The sequence below is a fragment of the Lissotriton helveticus genome, chromosome 1_1, assembly GCF_964261635.1.
Source record: "Lissotriton helveticus chromosome 1_1, aLisHel1.1, whole genome shotgun sequence".
NCBI lineage: Eukaryota > Metazoa > Chordata > Amphibia > Caudata > Salamandridae > Lissotriton > Lissotriton helveticus.
The window spans coordinates 68353639-68375697 of NC_136057.1; the positions used below are offsets into that span (position 1 = coordinate 68353639).

At 43.7% G+C, this 22059-nt stretch overlaps 1 protein-coding gene across 5 annotated transcripts in view; it reads right to left on the reverse strand.

Moving 5' to 3' along the window:
* LOC144827674 (uncharacterized) overlaps positions 1–22059 on the reverse strand; it is a 171917-nt gene that overhangs the window by 59757 nt on the left and 90101 nt on the right. For all 5 annotated transcript variants that reach the window (XM_078685920.1, XM_078686124.1, XM_078686077.1 and 2 more), the window contains one exon: positions 6108–6209. In XM_078685920.1, coding sequence (XP_078542046.1) covers positions 6108–6209 — 102 coding nt within the window. The remainder of the gene's footprint in view (positions 1–6107; positions 6210–22059) is intronic.

Sequence of the window (22059 nt, forward strand, 5' to 3'; positions counted from 1 at the left end):
GGAGGGAACCCGATGCCAAAGTTACTGGAGAGCTTGCAACATGTTGCACAGACAGCTCCAACTCCTTCTATATGGAGAAACAGAAGTAAGGGCAGAGAAATAGGAAGGGAAATACAAAAGGTGCATCTCCCATGATGGATTAGGACACTAGTAGACATTGTTGACAGGGAATCCAGCACTCCCTCTCCCCTTTTTGGGGAAGAATCCAGTATGTAAGCCTTGGAGTCTCAGAGACCCCTCTGAGAGAGTCCACTGCGTAAAGGGAGTTTTACACAACAGAGATAGGGAAGTGATACCACTTACCCTGGGATCACAGCTTACTGGACTTTGGACGTTGCTTTGACTCGTCTACCGGTTTTTGTCCCAGTCACCCTTCCCCTCCTCTTTCCTTACGGTGTCTCTCACCCTCCCCTCCTCTTTCGCCTTCATTACCTGTCCGCTTCCCCACATCCTTCCCCCCTCCCCTGAATATTTCCCCTTGCCTGCTTTTCCCCTTACGTATTTGTGCTTATTGTTTATCATGACCTTACAAGTAACTATGTTGCCATGCTCTAAGAACTGTGTAACCTTTCTAACGATGTAACCTGTAACTATGATCTGATGCTCATGTAAAGCACTCTGATACCTCCGGGTCTAGCCAGCGCTATATAAAACCTTTAAAATAAGGGAATCATTGTGGTTTGGGAAAAACAAAAAGCTTCACTTCCTGTTTCAGATAAAGAGTGAAATGGAGAAGTGTCATCTACGAATCAGCAGAAATGCCTAAAAACACCCAACAGTGTTTTACAGGTAAAATGTTCACAATGAATGCCATGCTTAAGAAAATGGCATTAGAGCATAGTTTGCCTCCAAATAATCTCCAGGCCGAACGCAGAGAACATGAGGGTCCAAGCCCTTTGAAGAACAGCCCTGTTCTTCAACCTCCCACCTGGAGAGAACCACAGTGAAAAAAAACACACACCAATCTCCAATACAAACTACCAAGAGGACAGTCAGGCGACTGACGAGTAGGCGGAAGAAGGACAGCAAAGAAGTTACCCAAATATGCCTTCCTCCAGAGAAGCCGCGCACTCTGAGATACAACACTGAATTCCAGACTTCTCCATATTCTTATCTAGCTACCTCATATTGAGATGAGAAAAGCTTCCATAGTAAAAATGATCATTTATTGGTATGGTGGCAAATTAATACTTGGTGACGTGCAAAATTTAACACGTGGTATGATAAAAAAATGGTCAGTAAATGGGACTGCTGCCATTGGAGGAACTGTTTGCCACTCATAAGAGGATGCTGGGGTGATTCAGTGATATGCCTCCCCAACAGGGTTATGTTTTTCGGCATGGGTTTCCAAAACCTACCACAACTGTGCATGTAATATTTGGAACAAAGCAGGACCACTGCTGTTCTCCTGTTGCAGCAGCACAGTTCGCCTATGAAAAACATAATGGTCATAGAACCCAGTGTTCATGAAGTTACTACAAGGATTTATAAGGCATTAACAAGTAACGCACAAGATAATTATGGAAAACTGAAGAGCTGTAGACAGAGGATTATTGGCCCCTACATTACTCGGAATGGAAAGGGCCAGGATGGTTAGTTCAACAGAGGATCCTACACTGTGTGTTGTGCACACACCTCTCTGGTTACGTTCAGGAGAATCAAAGAGGCCTTGTCCCTAAGGGGAAATATGTGAGGGATATATTTTCCATAAAATCTGGGAGTGTCCCGGGGTTCAGAAATTCTGGAAGAAAGTGGCTGACCATCATGTTCTGGTTACTGGTATCCCAATACGATTGGATGCCAATGATGCTAGGTATCTGGGGTAACATTCCAAATCTGAATTACACAGACCTTTTATTAATTAGGGATTGGCTGTTGCATTATAACGCTGCACAATTGCGAGGTAGCCAACTGGTACCAAGAATAAAAGGATTGCACTCAAACATGTACTGGTGCATGTCTAAAGAGATGGTGCTGTACGCCAAGCAGAGTTGTCTAACAGTTTACAAAGTTATTGGATGAATTGTGTGAATATCATACACTTAACTGATCTGTGTGTACAGTTTATATTTAATTCTCTGGTCCACATCTTAGCTTAATTGCAGATGATGCCAAATGATTAATATCATTAAATGCACATGGTGTGCCTGTTCAATTTGCTGGGAATTAATGTAACAAGTGGAAACTAGACAGAAATGTGTGTCATCCATATAGAGAAGAGGATGTATCAGTACACCAGAGACAGTCAGATATTTTGAGTTTGGTCTTGAGTGTTCTGACTGAAATAAATATCAACAATTTATTATAATTCAAAATGCTGCGGTGAAGATCATAACTTATTGTTATATGTGGAAGAACATTAGCTTAACTATTCGAAGATTGAATTAGCTCCTGGTTTGTAACCATGTGGGGTATGACATTTTGGCTACAATTTACAAATCTTTTGATCCTTGGGCATCAAGTTCAATGTCTTTACTCAAAGGCCTTGCCTAGGGCCTCAGGTTGAAGGATGGCGGATTCTTATCTATTTCAAAAAGAAAACACTGGTGGGAAATGTCTGCTGCCTACTGAGGTAAATGTGACAGCAAAGAGTATCCAGTGGACAGAAGTTCAAAAAGGGTTTGTAAACACTATCTTTGTAGCCGCTTCCTTTCCTTGGTCTTGGACTTCACTCTAAATTATCAGCACAAACAAAATGAGACAGTGGGATCTACTCTTGAAATTAATGCAATCAGCTCTCAGAAGCCACATATTCCTATATCATTGAAAACATCAAGGAGAACTAGTATAGAACTGGAACAATTGTATTCAATATCATTAGATAATATTTCATAATGAATCTATCAATACCAAATGACTTTCCAACCTTCTTACAGTCAATGGCATTTTCTTTTTCCTGACTTTGGAGTCAGCATCCAACTATCATCTTTCTTCACTTGCAAAAACAAGTGAAAATTATTTCGTTGATAAATAGTTTTAAATCCTTCTCGCCACTAAAGCATCCTCACTATACAGTATCGTGTAAAAATGAGCTTAGGCTTTATCAATTTTCCGCGGTTCCCTTGAATTTTAGAGCCTTCCAGGTAATTGTTTCTACGGTCTCTTTCATAGTTAGACTTGTTCCGCCAGGTTTTTGTCTTTCAGAATAGAGAAATTTAGTCTCCAGTATTGGTTTACAGAATCAGAATTTCTAAAATAAGATTCAAGCATGTGTCTTTATGGTCAGAGAATAATATTTTGCTCATAATAGCAAACACAATTTCATCCATCAGATAAGAAATCAAAAAAGATGTATATGCTGATGTAATTGATGTAGTTAAGAAAATTCCTCTTGATGTGATACTGATATCAGTAGCTGCAACTACCCATGAAAAAAAACAGCCCCTCATATTCCTTAAACAAAGATCCTGCTTAACCAAGGACAAATATACATAAGACTCTCTTAGCATGGCATGAACAAACCTACAATAATTAGTGATAGTCTGTAATCACTGTTCCTCTTACACTCGCCACCATACATTCACTCCAGCCTTCACTCTCCACCATACATTCACTCCAGCCTTCACTCTCCACCATACATTCACTCCAGCCTTCACTCTCCACCATACATTCACTCCAGCCTTCACTCTCCACCATACATTCACTCCAGCCTTCACTCTCCACCATACGTTCACTCCAGCCTTCACTCTCCACCATACGTTCACTCCAGCCTTCACTCTCCACCATACGTTCACTCAAGCCTTCACTCTCCACCATACATTCACCCCAGCCATCACTCTCCACCATACATTCACTCCAGCCTTCACTCTCCACCATACATTCACCCCAGTCATCACTCTCCACCATACATTCACTCCAGCCTTCACTCTCCACCATACATTCACTCCAGCCTTCACTCTCCACCATACATTCACCCCAGCCATCACTCTCCACCATACATTCACTCCAGCCTTCACTCTCCACCATACATTCACTCCAGCCTTCACTCTCCACCATACATTCACTCCAGCCTTCACTCTCCACCATACATTCACTCCAGCCTTCACTCTCCACCATGCATTCACTCCAGCCTTCACTCTCCACCATACGTTCACTCAAGCCTTCACTCTCCACCATGCATTCACTCCAGCCTTCACTCTCCACCATACATTCACTCCAGCCTTCACTCTCCACCATACATTCACTCCAGCCTTCACTCTCCACCATACATTCACTCCAGCCTTCACTCTCCACCATACATTCACCCCAGCCATCACTCTCCACCATACATTCACTCCAGCCTTCACTCTCCACCATACATTCACTCCAGCCTTCACTCTCCACCATACATTCACTCCAGCCTTCACTCTCCACCATACATTCACTCCAGCCTTCACTCTCCACCATACGTTCACTCAAGCCTTCACTCTCCACCATGCATTCACTCCAGCCTTCACTCTCCACCATACATTCACTCCAGCCTTCACTCTCCACCATACATTCACTCCAGCCTTCACTCTCCACCATACATTCACTCCAGCCTTCACTCTCCACCATACGTTCACTCAAGCCTTCACTCTCCACCATACGTTCACTCCAGCCTTCTCTCCACCATACGTTCACTCCAGCCTTAACTCTCCACCATACGTTCACTCCAGCCTTCACTCTCCACCATACATTCACTCCAGCCTTCACTCTCCACCATACATTCACTCCAGCCTTCACTCTCAACCATACATTCACTCCAGCCTTCACTCTCCACCATACATTCACTCCAGCCTTCACTCTCCACCATACATTCACTCCAGCCTTCACCACCATACATTCACTCCAGCCTTCACTCTCCACCATACATTCACTCCAGCCTTCACTCTCCACCATACGTTCACTCCAGCCTTCACTCTCCACCATGCATTCACTCCAGCCTTCACTCTCCACCATACATTCACTCCAGCCTTCACTCTCCACCATACATTCACTCCAGCCTTCACTCTCCACCATACATTCACTCCAGCCTTCACTCTCCACCATACATTCACTCCAGCCTTCACTCTCCACCATACGTTCACTCCAGCCTTCACTCTCCACCATGCATTCACTCCAGCCTTCACTCTCCACCATGCATTCACTCCAGCCTTCACTCTCCACCATGCATTCACTCCAGCCTTCACTCTCCACCATGCATTCACTCCAGCCTTCACTCTCCACCATGCATTCACTCCAGCCTTCACTCTCCACCATGCATTCACTCCAGCCTTCACTCTCCACCATACATTCACTCCAGCCTTCACTCTCCACCATACATTCACTCCAGCCTTCACTCTCCACCATACATTCACTCCAGCCTTCACTCTCCACCATACATTCACTCCAGCCTTCACTCTCCACCATACATTCACTCCAGCCTTCACTCTCCACCATACATTCACTCCAGCCTTCACTCTCCACCATACATTCACTCCATACATTCACTCCAGCCTTCACTCTCCACCATACATTCACTCCAGCCTTCACTCTCCACCATACATTCACTCCAGCCTTCACTCTCCACCATACATTCACTCCAGCCTTCCCTCAACCTAGATTCCTCACATGATCTATCCAATTAGGAAACTAAAGAGATCATTTAAGAACCCAGAAGGCTGCAAACTGGCCCCTGGCAGGTTGAGATATGCCTCTGAAATGATGAAATCTTCCTACTTCCAACTCCTGTTACTTCTCTCAGACTTTCCCCCCTCGACCTGCACACAAAGTCAAATCTCTGTCTTTGCAGTCTGTAGAGATAACTCCAACTAGACGCCCACCATCAAATGCAGTCTACAGCCACTACTCATGGGACGCTCTTGGGCAGCCATGCGCTTTATAAATCAAATTTCATTTCATTTCATTTCATTGCACTGCCTCGGTTTCAACATAGGACTCCTGAAACACATCCATGTGCCCGTTTTAGCATCTCCTGTGCACTCTCTGGCTCGTTCAGATCTCCTTTTCTGCAGTCCTGACATGAGTCACAACACTACGTAGCCACTAATTTCCTTCAAGGATAAGTCACCCAGGTGTTTCTGTCTGTCCTACACTAACTGTAAGTGAACCACAGAAGAAAGAGCAACCAGAGTCTCACTACTTACCGTGCAGTGACGCATCTTGAAATCCATAAATTCTACTACTGGAACACCGCCACTTTTTTTAGGTACACTCTTGTCACATTCCAGCACAGCAGCATCAAAACCCTACAAGGAGGAGAGAATAAAAACAATGTTAATGGACACATCATGAGCGACCGTACAATCTCACAACGACATTTACTGCAAAGCACAACTAGAGTTAAATACAAAGGCTGGTGCACTATGCACTTCGAACCATAGGTGCAACTCAGAAGGTATGAAAACAAGATAGTAGCAGCAGTGGGAAATGAGAACTGCTATAGAGTTAGGGCCAACCGTGCACATGAAGTAGTCCGAAAGAAAGTAACAGCGTACAAGGAGCTGTGGAGTCTAAAGAAGACCTGCAAAACACATGTCATAAGGTCCACCGTCAGCATCAAGGAGAAGCAGGTCCAAATATTGGTCATGGACTACGCGGGAGATGGTTGGGGTGGAGAGTTTGAGACTTAAGTAGTGGCTGAGGTAGACAGGCTGCAAGGAATAGTGCACTATTACCACATAATTTACTGCTCATCACTCCAGAGCAGATCCGTCAATACGTCAGGGACCACGCTCCTCTTTTATCCCATTCCTCTTTACCCTTTGCTCCTCCATCAGCTCAAGGCCTTTCACAGCCGCCAACTTTATGGGTTTTCATCTTATGCTGAACTCCCTCCAAAACTGTTGCCAAATACTTTAACTCTGTCAGCACGAATTCTATTCCTCATCTCCCGACTGCTCCAACTCTCTTTTTTGACCAAAAACTTGATCTCCAGCCCTGTGATCTGGCTGGAATCCTCCTTCTCTAGCAATGCCTCTGCAGCCTTGTGGCAGGAGATAAACAGGTGTTAAATCTACCAGTGACTTTCCTTCCAAACAATTTGGGAAATTTAGTTAGTTTTGCCATCAGGACTTTTCAGCTTCTGGTACGTACAAGCACCAGTCATTACTGGCTACAGGCGGACTTCCAGAAATCGCATCTTGTACAAAATGGCAACGCTGGTTTTCAACTCTGTGCTAGACCGTGCCATTATCACTCTCCCAAGCTATTTACTATACTTGGTTTAATACACGCCCCCTCCTTCTCTTTGGGATGTTTGGACTGTGGCAAATGCCGGAAGACGCTTGACCCTAGTAGGCGGAACAGAGGGGCAGAACCTTTCATAAAAGTTTGACTACAAGGCTACCACTACTACCGCATCCCCTTGAGACACATGAAATCCTCCTTAATCGGGCGGATATAAAACATTACAGAACTGGATTGGAGATAAGTGTACCATCCATGTTTAACAAGAGTGCAGCTTTCTGCAAACTCACTTTAAAAGTTAGGGACATTTCCTCTTTGAATACCCAGGGAGGGAACTGCTTTTTGCCCTGAAGAAAGCCCAGGAGCCAAGTGGCCAATTAGAAGGGATGATACATGCTGCATGACACTAGGGTCATGGGACCATCAACTCTTGACGACCCTTTAATACAGCTTTTCAATATCCCCTGCGTCTCCACAAATAAAGGGATACCTGGAGACGGAGGAGGATTTTTATCTTTAGACCCCCTGGCCTATCACTCTAACGTGCTCCCTGAAATACGGTTGACCCCACCCAGACCTTTAGGAGTCAGGGTGAACCCAATGAGGTAGCATGACACTACTAGTGTGTGTGAGGGTTACTTAACAAAAAGGAATTGCTTCCTTTTCCGTGCCACAAGAGTTTAGTGCTGAGCTTTCGTTATACAGGTTGGGATACCTCAAGTGATTAGTATTTGATTCGGGAAGACGTATCCACATCCAAATGTAAATGTAAATGTACAGGAAATGTAAATGTAAATGTATCCACATCCAGGAATTCCTCCCTACCCTTCCGGCTTAGGTGAAGGACCCTTCTATCTTAGCCAAGTACAGTTCTGACTCAGCGGTCACCTGAAAGTTCCACAGCTGACTCCAGCCCACAGTAACAAGGACCTTATGTTCTACTCTCAGCGTCCTCTCGTTACAGCAGTCTCTTCAGCTTCTCCATACGTACAAGCACTATTCATTACCCACTAAAGACTGCCTGCCATGAATCATGTCTGTACAAATGACCAATGCTGGTTTTCAACTCTGTGCTAGACACCTTCCAGTGCCACTCTCCCAGGCTATTTCCAGGTGCCTCCACACTAGAACTGACTTCATTCCAGAGCTGCCATTTACCTTATCAGGACTCCAATCTTTCTACCTACACTGCATTTCTGGAAAGTAGGACGACGGCAGGGTGAGGGGGGCAGAGTGGCAGACACCAGAGTCGGAGTGGGGGGTGACTCAATGTAAGGCAGCCCCACATTCAAGACCACCCTCAGCTCCCAGGGCCTTGTGAGAATAAATGAGCCATAAACCTTTGAACCAGTACAAATAATAAACGAATGCAAGTTGTTTATGCTTTTGCACAAATAGAAAATGTTTACGAATGATAGAAAATACTTTGTATGTTGCATTCAGCAGCAAATTAACGCTACATGATTTGATTTACATACAAATTAAAAAAGAACAGACATTGGAAAAACAATAGGTCTGGAGCGTTTTAGGGATACGAGTACTTTTGTTGCAATGGTGGCATGTTTGTTGTTGACACACATGCATAGGGATTATATGCAGATGTACGCACAGACACATGCACTTAGACAACAGGTTTGCACGCATGTGAAAACAGATGTATAAAAGAAGTTATGTGGTTATATAAAATGATGAAATGATTGTGGGATGGCTCAGGGAGCTACTATAAAGTGCAAACGGCTAGGAGGTTCAACAGCTGGATGGATGCCAGTCTGGATGGATGAACGATTAGTTATGAGTTGATGGATGGAGACTTGGGTGTCGGTGATGGGTGTGGCATGGAACTGGGCAGACAGATGCAAATTGTAGTAAGAGTACTGTAAGTAAGAATAAATCTTAATAGGAGTAAGAGTAGATTAAGCAGGATAAAAAAGTTGTAATAAATAGAGGTACATACGCGAACAGTAGAGGAAAAGGTAATTCTGCAGGAAGTACAAGTATAAGTATGAATCAATAGTAAAGTAGGCACACGTAAGGTAAATTACAAGAGTGGCTGTAAGCAGTAGGTGTAGAAGAACAGAATCAACCAGAAGTAGGCAGGAGCAAATAGCATTAGCAGTAGAAACGTCAGACTGAGCATATCAGTGCCAAACCACTTGTCTAGGTCCCAAACCACCTTGACTCTTTAAGTAGTAATTCTTACTACTTCGTCCGCTTCTCCTCTCCTGGACACAATGCCATGTACTCAAACCTGCACCAGTATTTCTTGCCCACTGTTCACAGCACCCTTGTGTGTGACTGTACCATGTTCTATATACGATATGTAAAGCTCTTGGATTGAGTCAATGCTACAGAAATATTATAAAATAAAAAGTACAAATAAATAGGCAAGTAGGAGTATGATTACGAGTAAGAGTAGGTGTAAGCAGGAGTAAAAGTTGATGTAAAAGTAAATAAGAGTCCGCTTTAAAAGCACTGTTGATGCATCCGGTTCAGTAGGTGATAACTCCTCTTCATTCGTGAAAACAGCCGGTTAAAAGCAGTCTCGGCTCTTCGCTTACTGTACGGACAAACCACTCATCCACAACCCTGATAATGTGCTGTATTACAAGTACCCTCGCCATTTGTACTCCCCATTGGCAGAAAAGATAAAACTAAGCTGCAAAACACAGGTGACTGTGCTGTTGAAAAGACAACCTCCCCAGGAACAGTCCAAGGGGTAGACATCTAGGAAAAGTGTTTTAGAGTTACATTAAATGCTTCTTCCACTGAAATACACTCATTGCTCAGTAGCCTCCATCATTCATGCACTTGAAATAATACACACTACTGAGCAAGCTGAAGTCATTCACAGCTGTAAAATATAAACATCTGCAAAGTTCCCTGGCTTGATCCAGAATGCGAGGGGTTCTACCATGATATCTAAGTTATCTTCCAACATATCGTCAAGGTAAGTGCATGGGGAGTTAAGAATAGTACATGTATTCATCCCTGCGTGTGCTTGGCTTGTGAAACAGCTATTCATGCAGGTTGATATTCCTAACCCTAGATATTGTGACAAACAAACTTAATGTGAATGACACTTACACTGCTTTTCTGCTGATCAGGGAGCTTGCTACACAATCCCTGCAATGTACCTTCTGTTGCAACTACTCTTGCCACCTCTGGACCTCGCGGTACCCGCTGCGCGGGTCCCGCATCGCCCGTCTTGCTGGGTGTTCAGCCGAGGAGAGGAATCCTTGCTTGGGACCTTGGACGCATCGCCAGGCGGGAGGAGAACATTGCTGCAGGGCTGCGAGCGCCAGGTGAGGGACAGGGACTCCATTTCCCAGGAGTCCCTGTGTTACCATCACCTGCACCTGGTCGCTCTCCCTGGTTGCCCCGCCCCCAACCACCTTATCCCTTTAATAGGAATAGTCGAACCCCGCTGCGCGGGAGCGACCGGGAGAAGCCCGGGACAAGGGCGGGACCGTCTGTGGCCGTCCATGGTCGGACAAGGTTGGGTTGGGCCCAGACCCTTGCCCAAAATTACTTTCTGTCTCATGCTATCCATCTCGTATGGTACAAAAAGGTATTTCTACTACCTATAACAAGGGAGGGGGCTTATTGGTACCTACAGCGTAGCGTAGTGGACCTATTTACATTTACTTTTACATAACTTTCCACTCAGTCTCTCACTATGCCATTAAGATCTGGGAAAGAACGTTTAGTCCACATACAAACCTCTAAGGGCGTAGTTTCTGGCCCCCTTGACGCCTTTATCACTAGAGCCACTGGAATTTTGGAAAAAGAAATCGAAATGGTAGAACAAAGGCTGTCCCTTGATTTAGTTACCGGGAAGCGCTCCTCAATTGGTGCTCTAGCCTTTGCCAAAAGCCCAGTCTCTCATGCAGCATTTAACTGCATTTCTACCTTGGAGACAGAGGCAATAGTTCATGTGGATGGTGACGGGGTTACTATACCCCCATCCCATGACAACAGGGCACAGAAATCTTACGATAACCAGACTAGAGATGGGGATGATAGTCAGAATACTGAGGATGACGAATATAGTTTGGCCAACTCACCCCAATCTATCGACCCTATCCCACCCGATCTGACCGAGCCGACCCAAATAAGTCTAAAACCAATATCTCGGAAGAGAAAACATGTTTCGAGCCCACAGGGGGAGAAAGATCAAAAACAGCCCAAAATTGATGATACAAGTAGTGTGAGTTTACCTCTTCCTCAGTCCCCTCATGGTTTCCCAACCGTGTATTGTCCATCATTAGCTCCCCTGGGGTCATCCAATCCTTGCCCAACTTGTCTCAATAGTGATGATATCTTGTTGGTCAAAATGGAGGCAATATTAAAAACTGTTCTGCTTCCGGTCTTGGAGAGAACAAGGCTGATGACCGCTAAAATTGACGGGCTGGAAACAGTAGTAAACACCAATTTGGGTCTCCTGCAAAAACTAATAATGCCTATTCCCGGGGTGGGGGTTTGTAACTCAATACAGGGTAAAAGTCAAACAGCTGGTAAACCCTCAGTGATCCCGGTAACCAAGTCCGTACTCTCAGGGATAACCGCTGTTAATAACAAACCCTTACCAGGGGCAAAGCCCGCTGCTACCTTAACCACCGCTAGTAGAGGTCCCGCAAGGAACTTACCAAGGGATAAATACCCACCCACATCCAATCAAGCTATAGTGAACCAGCCCATGTTGAAAGGCCTGCCAAAACAATCTAATAGTACCCCAGTGCAATCACTTAATAAGGGTAAAAATAAAAATAATTTTCAATCATCCTCTAGGTCTCAGTTGGTGGGTAATCCAAAGATACGCCCCTCACCTCGAGTAAACCTACCCCCAGAAGCGTTCCAATATACTATAGTTTTAACTGGTGTGGCCCCCCTAAGAGATGGCATCAAAGAGACCCAAGGGGACTTGCGGAATAAAGTCATATACTGGTTAAACAAACACCGTCCACTCCCACCATCATCCCCTACAGAAATCCTCTATGTAAGGAGAGTAGACTGGGTGGGTAAGGGCTCAAAAGACTTAGAAGGGGACTGTATTTTGATATCATTTAAAGATCCCTGGGTGGTGGACCGAATACGACGGAAAGCTAGATTTGCCCGTCAAGGCGACGTTCAAACATTGGACCTTGCCTACTTCTATCCCCACATACATACTAATTATCCAATAGGCCCTAACCTGTGGAGAGCGAGAGATGGGAGGTTTCAAGGGTCGAGAACACCCCGCCCACAACAGTACCCCCTACTCTTTAATCATTTTGGAGCGCTGTCCGATTTAGAATTGGTAGATTGACTGTGTTTACCCAGCCCGACGAACAACCAAATCGATGAGAGCAGGGAAGAAGTACAAATTCCAATCAAACACTCTATGATATCAACACTGGGTAACCAGCTCACGCCATACAAAAATGCAACCATGTTGGTTCCGCCAGCAGGGGAAAGTGTGTTAATTACCAACATTGAAGAAAAAGGAGTTAGAAATATGCCCATAAGCACTACTCTATCTAATTCCCACTCCCCTCCCCATCTAGGTAATAACCCTGCAGAACTCGACACATCGACATTTAACATTGTGTCCTGGAATGTAGCTGGAGCAAAGGCTCGTTTGGATTCTGAGGATTGGTTAGAGTTTATTGACAAATATGACGTAGTGTTATTGCAAGAAACTTGGGCTACTGCACCTATATATAAAGCTGGTTTCATAAACTTCTTTAAACGCGCAATAAAGAGCAATAAAGGGCGTGCCTCGGGGGGATTGACAACGTGGGTTAAACAGGTATGGGGCTACACAATCACAGAACTCTATGAGGAAAATCCCGATATCCTGGCTATTAGGCTGAGCAAGGAAGGTGGTCAGGACATGCTTATTATTAATAGCTACTCTCGTGGCCTCCCTGGTGGTCGATGCCCCCAGCTGGTGGGTGCCTTGGACAATCTTCTGGCAGGGTGGAACAAGGGAACATTTATCCTGTTAGCTGGCGACATAAATTGCACCATTGAGCCGCTTTATCTAGCTGGGGATAGCTGGGGGTCTGCAGAGGATGCCACTTGGAATATACCGGAACTAATGCACAGTAAACCTGTCAAAGCAACGGAGGCTGCTCTGAACTGGACTGCTTTTTGTCTCACCTGGGGTCTAAGGGCCGCAAATGGACGCACCCAATCGGACCTCGGTGCCAACTTTACATTTGACAATGGCCTGAGAAAAAGTCGCATAGACTACATTTTCTTAAAAATGGAATTCTGGAGTCTGATGGTTGATATGGAAATTGTCACTCGCCCCGAAAGCGATCATAACCCTCTGTCTTTGAAACTAAAGCTGTACGATGTGGCTAGACTGGAAGGTCCAGCTCCTAAGGGGCAAGGGGCTGTAACCCTATCAAATGATCGGAGGAGATTGAAATGGTCTATAATATCAGGTGATGTAACTATACAGACCAATATAGAGAATGTGGTGAAGCTCGCACTAAACAAAATGATGATAGAGGTCATTGGGAGGGGATACACTGAACCAAACAAAATTATGGGCTTGCATGAACAATGTTTTGCTGAGCTTAAGCAACTTCTCTCGAAACCATGTAAGAAGGGTGTTGGGCGTCCGCTAGCCATTCGAGCAAAATGGTATAACAAAGACTGTAGGGAGGCCCACAGTACGCTAGTTGAGAAAGTTAAATCTAGAAATATGTGTGCTGTAAAGGAGGCTAGGAAACGGTACAAAAGAGTACAGTGGGAAGCAAAGAGGGTGTGGGAGGATGATTACTGGGCGGATATCTTGGACGCCAGCAAGTCAAACAATCAGACCAAATTCTGGGACATTGTAAAATGGGGAAAGAATGGCGACTCCCGTACTCCATCTAATCATGTGTCCCCTGAAGTCTGGATAACCTATTATTCATCCCAATTTAGCTTAGAAGATATCGACTCTCCCCCCACTTCGAATTTGTTGCATGTAATGCCCCCTCGTGATACGAGATACTGTGCATGGGGTTTTTTAGAAAAGTAGGACTACAGGGGCGCACTACCTGGGTTAAACGTTACAAAGTGTGTAAGGAACAAACGTGTCGTTGTGTAGTGCGTAAAGAGCAGACGGCAAAACGCCCTTAACCGTCTCAACAGGTCAAAAGACAAGACAATAGTACAACAAATAAGCTCTCGCAACTACAGGTGTGTATAACAAGACAGGGTACAATGACCAACAGTAAAAGGAAACGCAGATGCAGGTTCTTTGGTGTGAAGTTTCTTATTACAGCAAGACGTTGACTTTTCTCCAGACTTAAAAATGATATCAAACGCCGACACGTGTTTCGTCGTGTACGGGTGAGTCAAACACGACTCTTCAGGGCTGATAATACAAAACAATGTAGGCAAATTTTAGTCTAGGTATGCACAGATTAGATACTGCATATGGTGACAAAAGTGTAGCCAACATGCAGTTTGACGTGCGTTTGTGTCGCACATGATAGGTGAAAATCGGTGACAGTACTTGCATATTCAGTCAAGTGCTCGGTCTATGGTGCTAATGTGTACGAGTAAGTGAGAGATAAAACTTAAAGACCTTGGTGTGGTCATGAGTCACTCATACACAGTGGTCCTAACATTATGAGGGTGTCCGTCGTGATGGTGAGTAAAAACGTGAGATGCACTGCTTCTATTATTATTAAGACATAAGTGAGGAGGTGTTGTGTGACCTCTCAGCATGGTAGTGACAAAGTGCATATACTGACTAAAGATCCAGAAAACACAAGTTCATGCAAAGTCTGATGGTCTAGGGATAATATTTATTACCTTATACTCCCAATCCACAGTGTGGTTGGAGTAAGTCTGGGTCTTAAAAAGCTCAGTTATAGGCTATATGGTGAGAAAAAAGAAAGAAAAGCAAAAAGATTCATGAGGAGGCTTCTAAAGGAAATAATGGGGTGTCTGTTTGGTTAGCGTTTAGGCCAGCACAAAATACTGTTCCTTACCAATGGGTATTTGGTGTGTTCATATATAGACGAAACTGGTTGATAGGGTGATTAATTGCGGTAAGAGAATGGAGTTGTCCAATCCCGTAGGTAGTCTTGTACAGATTGTAAAAGCGCTATATGTAGGAAAAAAGGAAAGATATGGACATCATGTGTCACCATTATATAGCGCTAAAGAATTTTTTAAAACAACTATTTCTAACTGTAGATATATTGTACAGTGCCAGCCCAGCCGTTCTATATAAAAAATATAATTTACGGATAAAAGTAGGTGGGGGAGGGATTTATTGGGGATGGGTTCGTTTTACCTGTATCCTGTTGTGTCATCAGGCGGTAAGCCGGGAGGGGATTCTTAAAGAGTGCCGGCTTGAGGAAACGAGTCTGTCTCCTCTGAGGCGGTGTGCTGTCAAGTAAAGACAAGACATCGTAAGGATAGTAGTCCATAAGGACCCTATGTTGGGAGCAACTGTGCTCGTAAAGTACTGAGCAAAAAACGGGTTAGCGTCAAGTAGTGAAGCAGAAAAATCGCTCTTACCCGCTTCGTGTAATCCCTCCTCTGTTTGTTCCCGGCGGTCGTCTCTCGTGGACGAACACGTGACCCCGGGAGAGGAGGGATTAAATGGTAGGAAAACGACATAGAAAACGTCTTAACGGCGAGGCAGATACCAGCGCCATTGTTAAAAGGTGAATTGCATGGTGAGAGAAGGGCATCTATGTTTTTGTCCAAAGTTAAATTTACGGCGATTAGTGAGAAAACACTAGCGTGTTTCAGTTATCAAGGACATTTTGTCCTATTACCTGCAATTATACATAGCTTTATTTCTTGTTTCGGAATAAAGTTATTAGAACGACACTAGTAATGTGTGTCGGTTCCATGAATCCATTGTTAGCTGTTTGCGTTTAGTGAAAGAACGAATAAAAGAAAAGGTATGGCGTAGAGCATGCAGAATCACCCCAATTGTGGCCGGATCATTCATACATAAGGTGCATGTTTAGGAGAGAGTGTATAGACTCGTGTTCAAGGTGACAAATTGAAGAGGACACGTCATACCCTCGTACATTTGAATGTATACAAGTGTGTCTATACAAATTGTTTCAACATGTAAATCTGAAAATGTATGACAGATGGTCAGCAAGTCTAAAACCGATGGTCACCAAGTCAAAGGCTTTGTGACAAAAAGACATATAGCCCTATGTATTAATAAACAATACAAATACAAAACAAAATTGTCTTAATACATTAAAATACAGTGGTGGAAAACATATCACTCCTAGAGAGAGAAAAAATCTCATTGTTATCTTCAATTGTTATGCTTTTGGAATTCAGAATTACGGAGTGGGAAAAAGGATGTTTTCACCAAGACTGTAAGCAGTGTGCACTAAGGATCCCCCCGGTGAGAATCTAGTCCCCCAGGAAATATTGCATCTCAGAATCGTAGTTAAGCCCATGTTCTACGCTACGTAAGCGCATGATCCATGTCGCCTCCCTACGCCTGAGCATCAGTTCCCGGTTGCCCCCTCTAATGTTGAGGGGAATTAAATCGATTCCAAAAACACGTACTTTGATGTCGTCCTCATTGGGTTGACACTCTGCGATATGAAGGGCTACTGGGTATCTAGCGTCCCTCCTTTGTATAGCTCTCATATGTTCAGCTATCCTCTCTTTTAGGGCCCTAATGGTACTCCCTACATATATCTTGCCACATTTACATTCAATGATATACACTACGAACTTACTAAGGCAAGTGATGTTATGTTTTATCTGGTAGACCATTCCATCATGACTAGCAAAGTTTATTGTACCGTGTTTGCCCCATCTGCACATAGTACAGAATCCACATCTGTAGAAGCCAAGGCCACGTGTAGATAGCCAGTTTTGTGCTGTGGTGTTACGGGGAACGGTGGGACTCAGTTTATTCCTCAAGGTGAAACCTTTCCTGTAAGTGATGGAGGGTCTGTCAGATAAAAATTCCTTCAGTGTGGCGTCCTCTAGTAGAAGTTTCCAATGTCTGTTAAGACTCTTTCTGGTATGTTGGTTCAATGCATTAAATTCAGTTATAAATCTGACGTGTTGGTCAGAGGTTTTCACCTCAGTACGTGTTTTGAGACAATCAGGTCTTGTGATGGCCTTTGTTTTTGTCTCAGCTTTTCTGAGGGTAGTTTTAGAGTAACCTCTGTTAAGAAATCTGTTATTCATGCTAGTGATACAGTTGTCCAGTTCACAGGCTTCACTACAGTTTCGTTTGGCCCTGAGAAATTCCCCATAAGGGATTGATCGTATTTGATGCTCGGGATGAAAGCTGGAAGCATGTAGTACAGAATTACATGCTGTGGGTTTTCTATAAAGTTTCGAGTGCAGATGATTGTCCTTGACATAAAACTCCAGATCTAAAAACTCGATATTGGTTAAGCTATGATGCATTGTGAAACTTATTTCCCAAGTGTTGGTGTTGAGGTGTTCAAGAAAGGAATGAAGAAGTTCTTCAGTCCCGGACCAAAGGAGAAAACAGTCGTCTATGTACCGGCCCCAGAAGACTATGGAGTCAGTGTATTGTCTCCCTTTGGAGCCCCAAATGAGATCAGCCTCTAATGCTCCCATGAAGAGATTTGCAAAAGAGGGTGAAAATTTGGAGCCCATAGCTACTCCTTTCTTTTGCCTGTACCATTTTCGATCAAACATGAAGAAGTTGTTCTCCAAGATGATCTTCATCATTTGAATCAACATATTGGTGTGTGCCCATAGTGAAGCCGGTCTATTAGAAAGAACCTTGGTAATGGCTGCAATTCCTAAGTCTAAGTTGATGCTGGTGTATAAAGACACTACGTCCATGGTGACTAGTATAGTGTCCTTCTGCCAGTCAATATCTGCCATGATGTTCAATATGTGCTTTGAGTCCTGAATATATGAAGGAAGGTTTCTCACTAGCGGTCCCAGAAAGAGATCTACGTACTCAGCGATCCTTTCAGTGGGACCCCCAATCCCTGACACAATTGGTCTGCCAGGTGGGAATGGTTTGTCCTTGTGTATTTTGGGCAAAGTGTAGAGCCATGGATGTGTGGGTTTGAGAACCTTAAGATACAGATATTCATTGTCATCTAAAAGGCCTGATTGTTTCCATTGTAGTAGTTGCTCATTTATCAGCTTGGTAAGAGGACCTGTAGGGTTGTAGTTGAGTGACTCATAGCAAAGAAAATCATTCAACTGGCCAAGGATCTCGTTATTGTAGTCAACAAGATCCATGACCACCACATTACCCCCCTTGTCAGCCTCCCTAATGATAATACTAGGCTTCTTACTAAGAGTTGAAAGTGCCGATCGTTCACCTTTGGTTAAGTTGTCCTTATATTTAAATTTTGTGTTTAAGTTTCTGGTATTTGTTCTGTCTAGGTCATCCAAGACACGTTTATGAAAGTTATCAATGTTGTTGCCCCCAGATAAAGTGGGTATCCACCTGGATTTGCTCTTAAGACCACTCGTTATGCTATAGTCTGTCTCTACATCGAGTTCTTCCAATAACTGTTCCATTTCCAATGGACTGTCTTCCCTGTCAGTTAGAGAAAGAAGCAGGTGTGTTGCTTGTACATCTTTAATAGTTAACGGTACATCATCAAATACATTTGGAACAAGGGTAAGTTGTTTTCGTACCTGTTGTGCTCCCACAAAGTGTTTCTTTAGTTTCAGATTTCGTGTAAACTTAAAAAGATCAATTTTGGTTTGACACAAGTCACCTGTGGCATATGGATTGAAATTAAGTCCTTTGTTTAATAAGGAAATCATGTCTGGTGTCAATGAGATTGAGGAGAAATTAATGACTTGGACACCATCAGCAGTTGTAGCTAGTTCCTCTGTGTCCCCGATCTTAGCTTCCTGCGATATTCTTCGCTTGTTGCCGCGTTTGCCCCTATGGGGTTTGGGTCTACTGAGGCCTTTGGAGGTTGGGTTCTGTTGCCCTTCCTCACTCGCTCCACTTCTAAAAAAAAGTTTGAGTTACTCGGTTGTGCATTGGCAAGAATCTCGTTTTCAATGTCACTGAGTCCGGTAGAACTCAGAGAAGTGGTACTGGAGTGGGCGGAATTGGAGGTGTCAGGTCTGACAGGTTGGGAACTATTCTTAGGTCTGGGAATCAGTGAATCGTATTTGCGGTCAAAGGTATATACCCTCCCATTTTTGTAGTCCGCCTCGTCCCTCTTGATTTGGCGTGCCTTTCTATTTTTTATTTCTGTCTGGTGTTTGAGCAGAATTTCATCCAATAGGGTGTAATTCTTTACGGTGGCCTCGGGTTTATTTAGATCTTTAATCTCTTGTTCTATGTTAGAGATTTCTGTCCGTAGCTTGGCGGTTTTCCGGTCAGCACTTTCAATAAGGATGTCCATAAGTGTGGTAGAGTTATGGTTAAGAGAATCCTCCCACTTGACCATGAGATCTCGGTCGAGATCACCATAGGTGGGGAAAATATGGGACCGTAGACCCCTTGGAACTATCTTAAGTCTCAAATAGTGTTTAAGGGTGGCCCCATCCCACCATCTGGAATTTTCTAGTTTTTTTAGTTTCTCTAGTTTTAAAAATTTGTCTCTAAGACCCTCAATTCGTGCAGGACCCGCTGTGGCCGATGCCTGGTGTGTGGGCATGCCTTTGGCTAGGTTTTCAAAGAGATCTGCTGCTGCTTTATCTCTGTCCATTCTGTGGTGGACAAAAAACAACTATGTGTGAGTAGCTAAAATTTAGAATGGTAACGTGGAGGCACCCAGTCCTAGAGCCAATCAGAGATACTGTGCATGGGGTTTTTTAGAAAAGTAGGACTACAGGGGCGCACTACCTGGGTTAAACGTTACAAAGTGTGTAAGGAACAAACGTGTCGTGTAGTGCGTAAAGAGCAGACGGCAAAACGCCCTTAACCGTCTCAACAGGTCAAAAGACAAGACAATAGTACAACAAATAAGCTCTCGCAACTACAGGTGTGTATAACAAGACAGGGTACAATGACCAACAGTAAAAGGAAACGCAGATGCAGGTTCTTTGGTGTGAAGTTTCTTATTACAGCAAGACGTTGACTTTTCTCCAGACTTAAAAATGATATCAAACGCCGACACGTGTTTCGTCGTGTACGGGTGAGTCAAACACGACTCTTCAGGGCTGATAATACAAAACAATGTAGGCAAATTTTAGTCTAGGTATGCACAGATTAGATACTGCATATGGTGACAAAAGTGTAGCCAACATGCAGTTTGACGTGCGTTTGTGTCGCACATGATAGGTGAAAATCGGTGACAGTACTTGCATATTCAGTCAAGTGCTCGGTCTATGGTGCTAATGTGTACGAGTAAGTGAGAGATAAAACTTAAAGACCTTGGTGTGGTCATGAGTCACTCATACACAGTGGTCCTAACATTATGAGGGTGTCCGTCGTGATGGTGAGTAAAAACGTGAGATGCACTGCTTCTATTATTATTAAGACATAAGTGAGGAGGTGTTGTGTGACCTCTCAGCGTGGTAGTGACAAAGTGCATATACTGACTAAAGATCCAGAAAACACAAGTTCATGCAAAGTCTGATGGTCTAGGGATAATATTTATTACCTTATACTCCCAATCCACAGTGTGGTTGGAGTAAGTCTGGGTCTTAAAAAGCTCAGTTATAGGCTATATGGTGAGAAAAAAGAAAGAAAAGCAAAAAGATTCATGAGGAGGCTTCTAAAGGAAATAATGGGGTGTCTGTTTGGTTAGCGTTTAGGCCAGCACAAAATACTGTTCCTTACCAATGGGTATTTGGTGTGTTCATATATAGACGAAACTGGTTGATAGGGTGATTAATTGCGGTAAGAGAATGGAGTTGTCCAATCCCGTAGGTAGTCTTGTACAGATTGTAAAAGCGCTATATGTAGGAAAAAAGGAAAGATATGGACATCATGTGTCACCATTATATAGCGCTAAAGAATTTTTTAAAACAACTATTTCTAACTGTAGATATATTGTACAGTGCCAGCCCAGCCGTTCTATATAAAAAATATAATTTACGGATAAATGGAAATGGAACAGTTATTGGAAGAACTCGATGTAGAGACAGACTATAGCATAACGAGTGGTCTTAAGAGCAAATCCAGGTGGATACCCACTTTATCTGGGGGCAACAACATTGATAACTTTCATAAACGTGTCTTGGATGACCTAGACAGAACAAATACCAGAAACTTAAACACAAAATTTAAATATAAGGACAACTTAACCAAAGGTGAACGATCGGCACTTTCAACTCTTAGTAAGAACCCTAGTATTATCATTAGGGAGGCTGACAAGGGGGGTAATGTGGTGGTCATGGATCTTGTTGACTACAATAACGAGATCCTTGGCCAGTTGAATGATTTTCTTTGCTATGAGTCACTCAACTACAACCCTACAGGTCCTCTTACCAAGCTGATAAATGAGCAACTACTACAATGGAAACAATCAGGCCTTTTAGATGACAATGAATATCTGTATCTTAAGGTTCTCAAACCCACACATCCATGGCTCTACACTTTGCCCAAAATACACAAGGACAAACCATTCCCACCTGGCAGACCAATTGTGTCAGGGATTGGGGGTCCCACTGAAAGGATCGCTGAGTACGTAGATCTCTTTCTGGGACCGCTAGTGAGAAACCTTCCTTCATATATTCAGGACTCAAAGCACATATTGAACATCATGGCAGATATTGACTGGCAGAAGGACACTATACTAGTCACCATGGACGTAGTGTCTTTATACACCAGCATCAACTTAGACTTAGGAATTGCAGCCATTACCAAGGTTCTTTCTAATAGACCGGCTTCACTATGGGCACACACCAATATGTTGATTCAAATGATGAAGATCATCTTGGAGAACAACTTCTTCATGTTTGATCGAAAATGGTACAGGCAAAAGAAAGGAGTAGCTATGGGCTCCAAATTTTCAC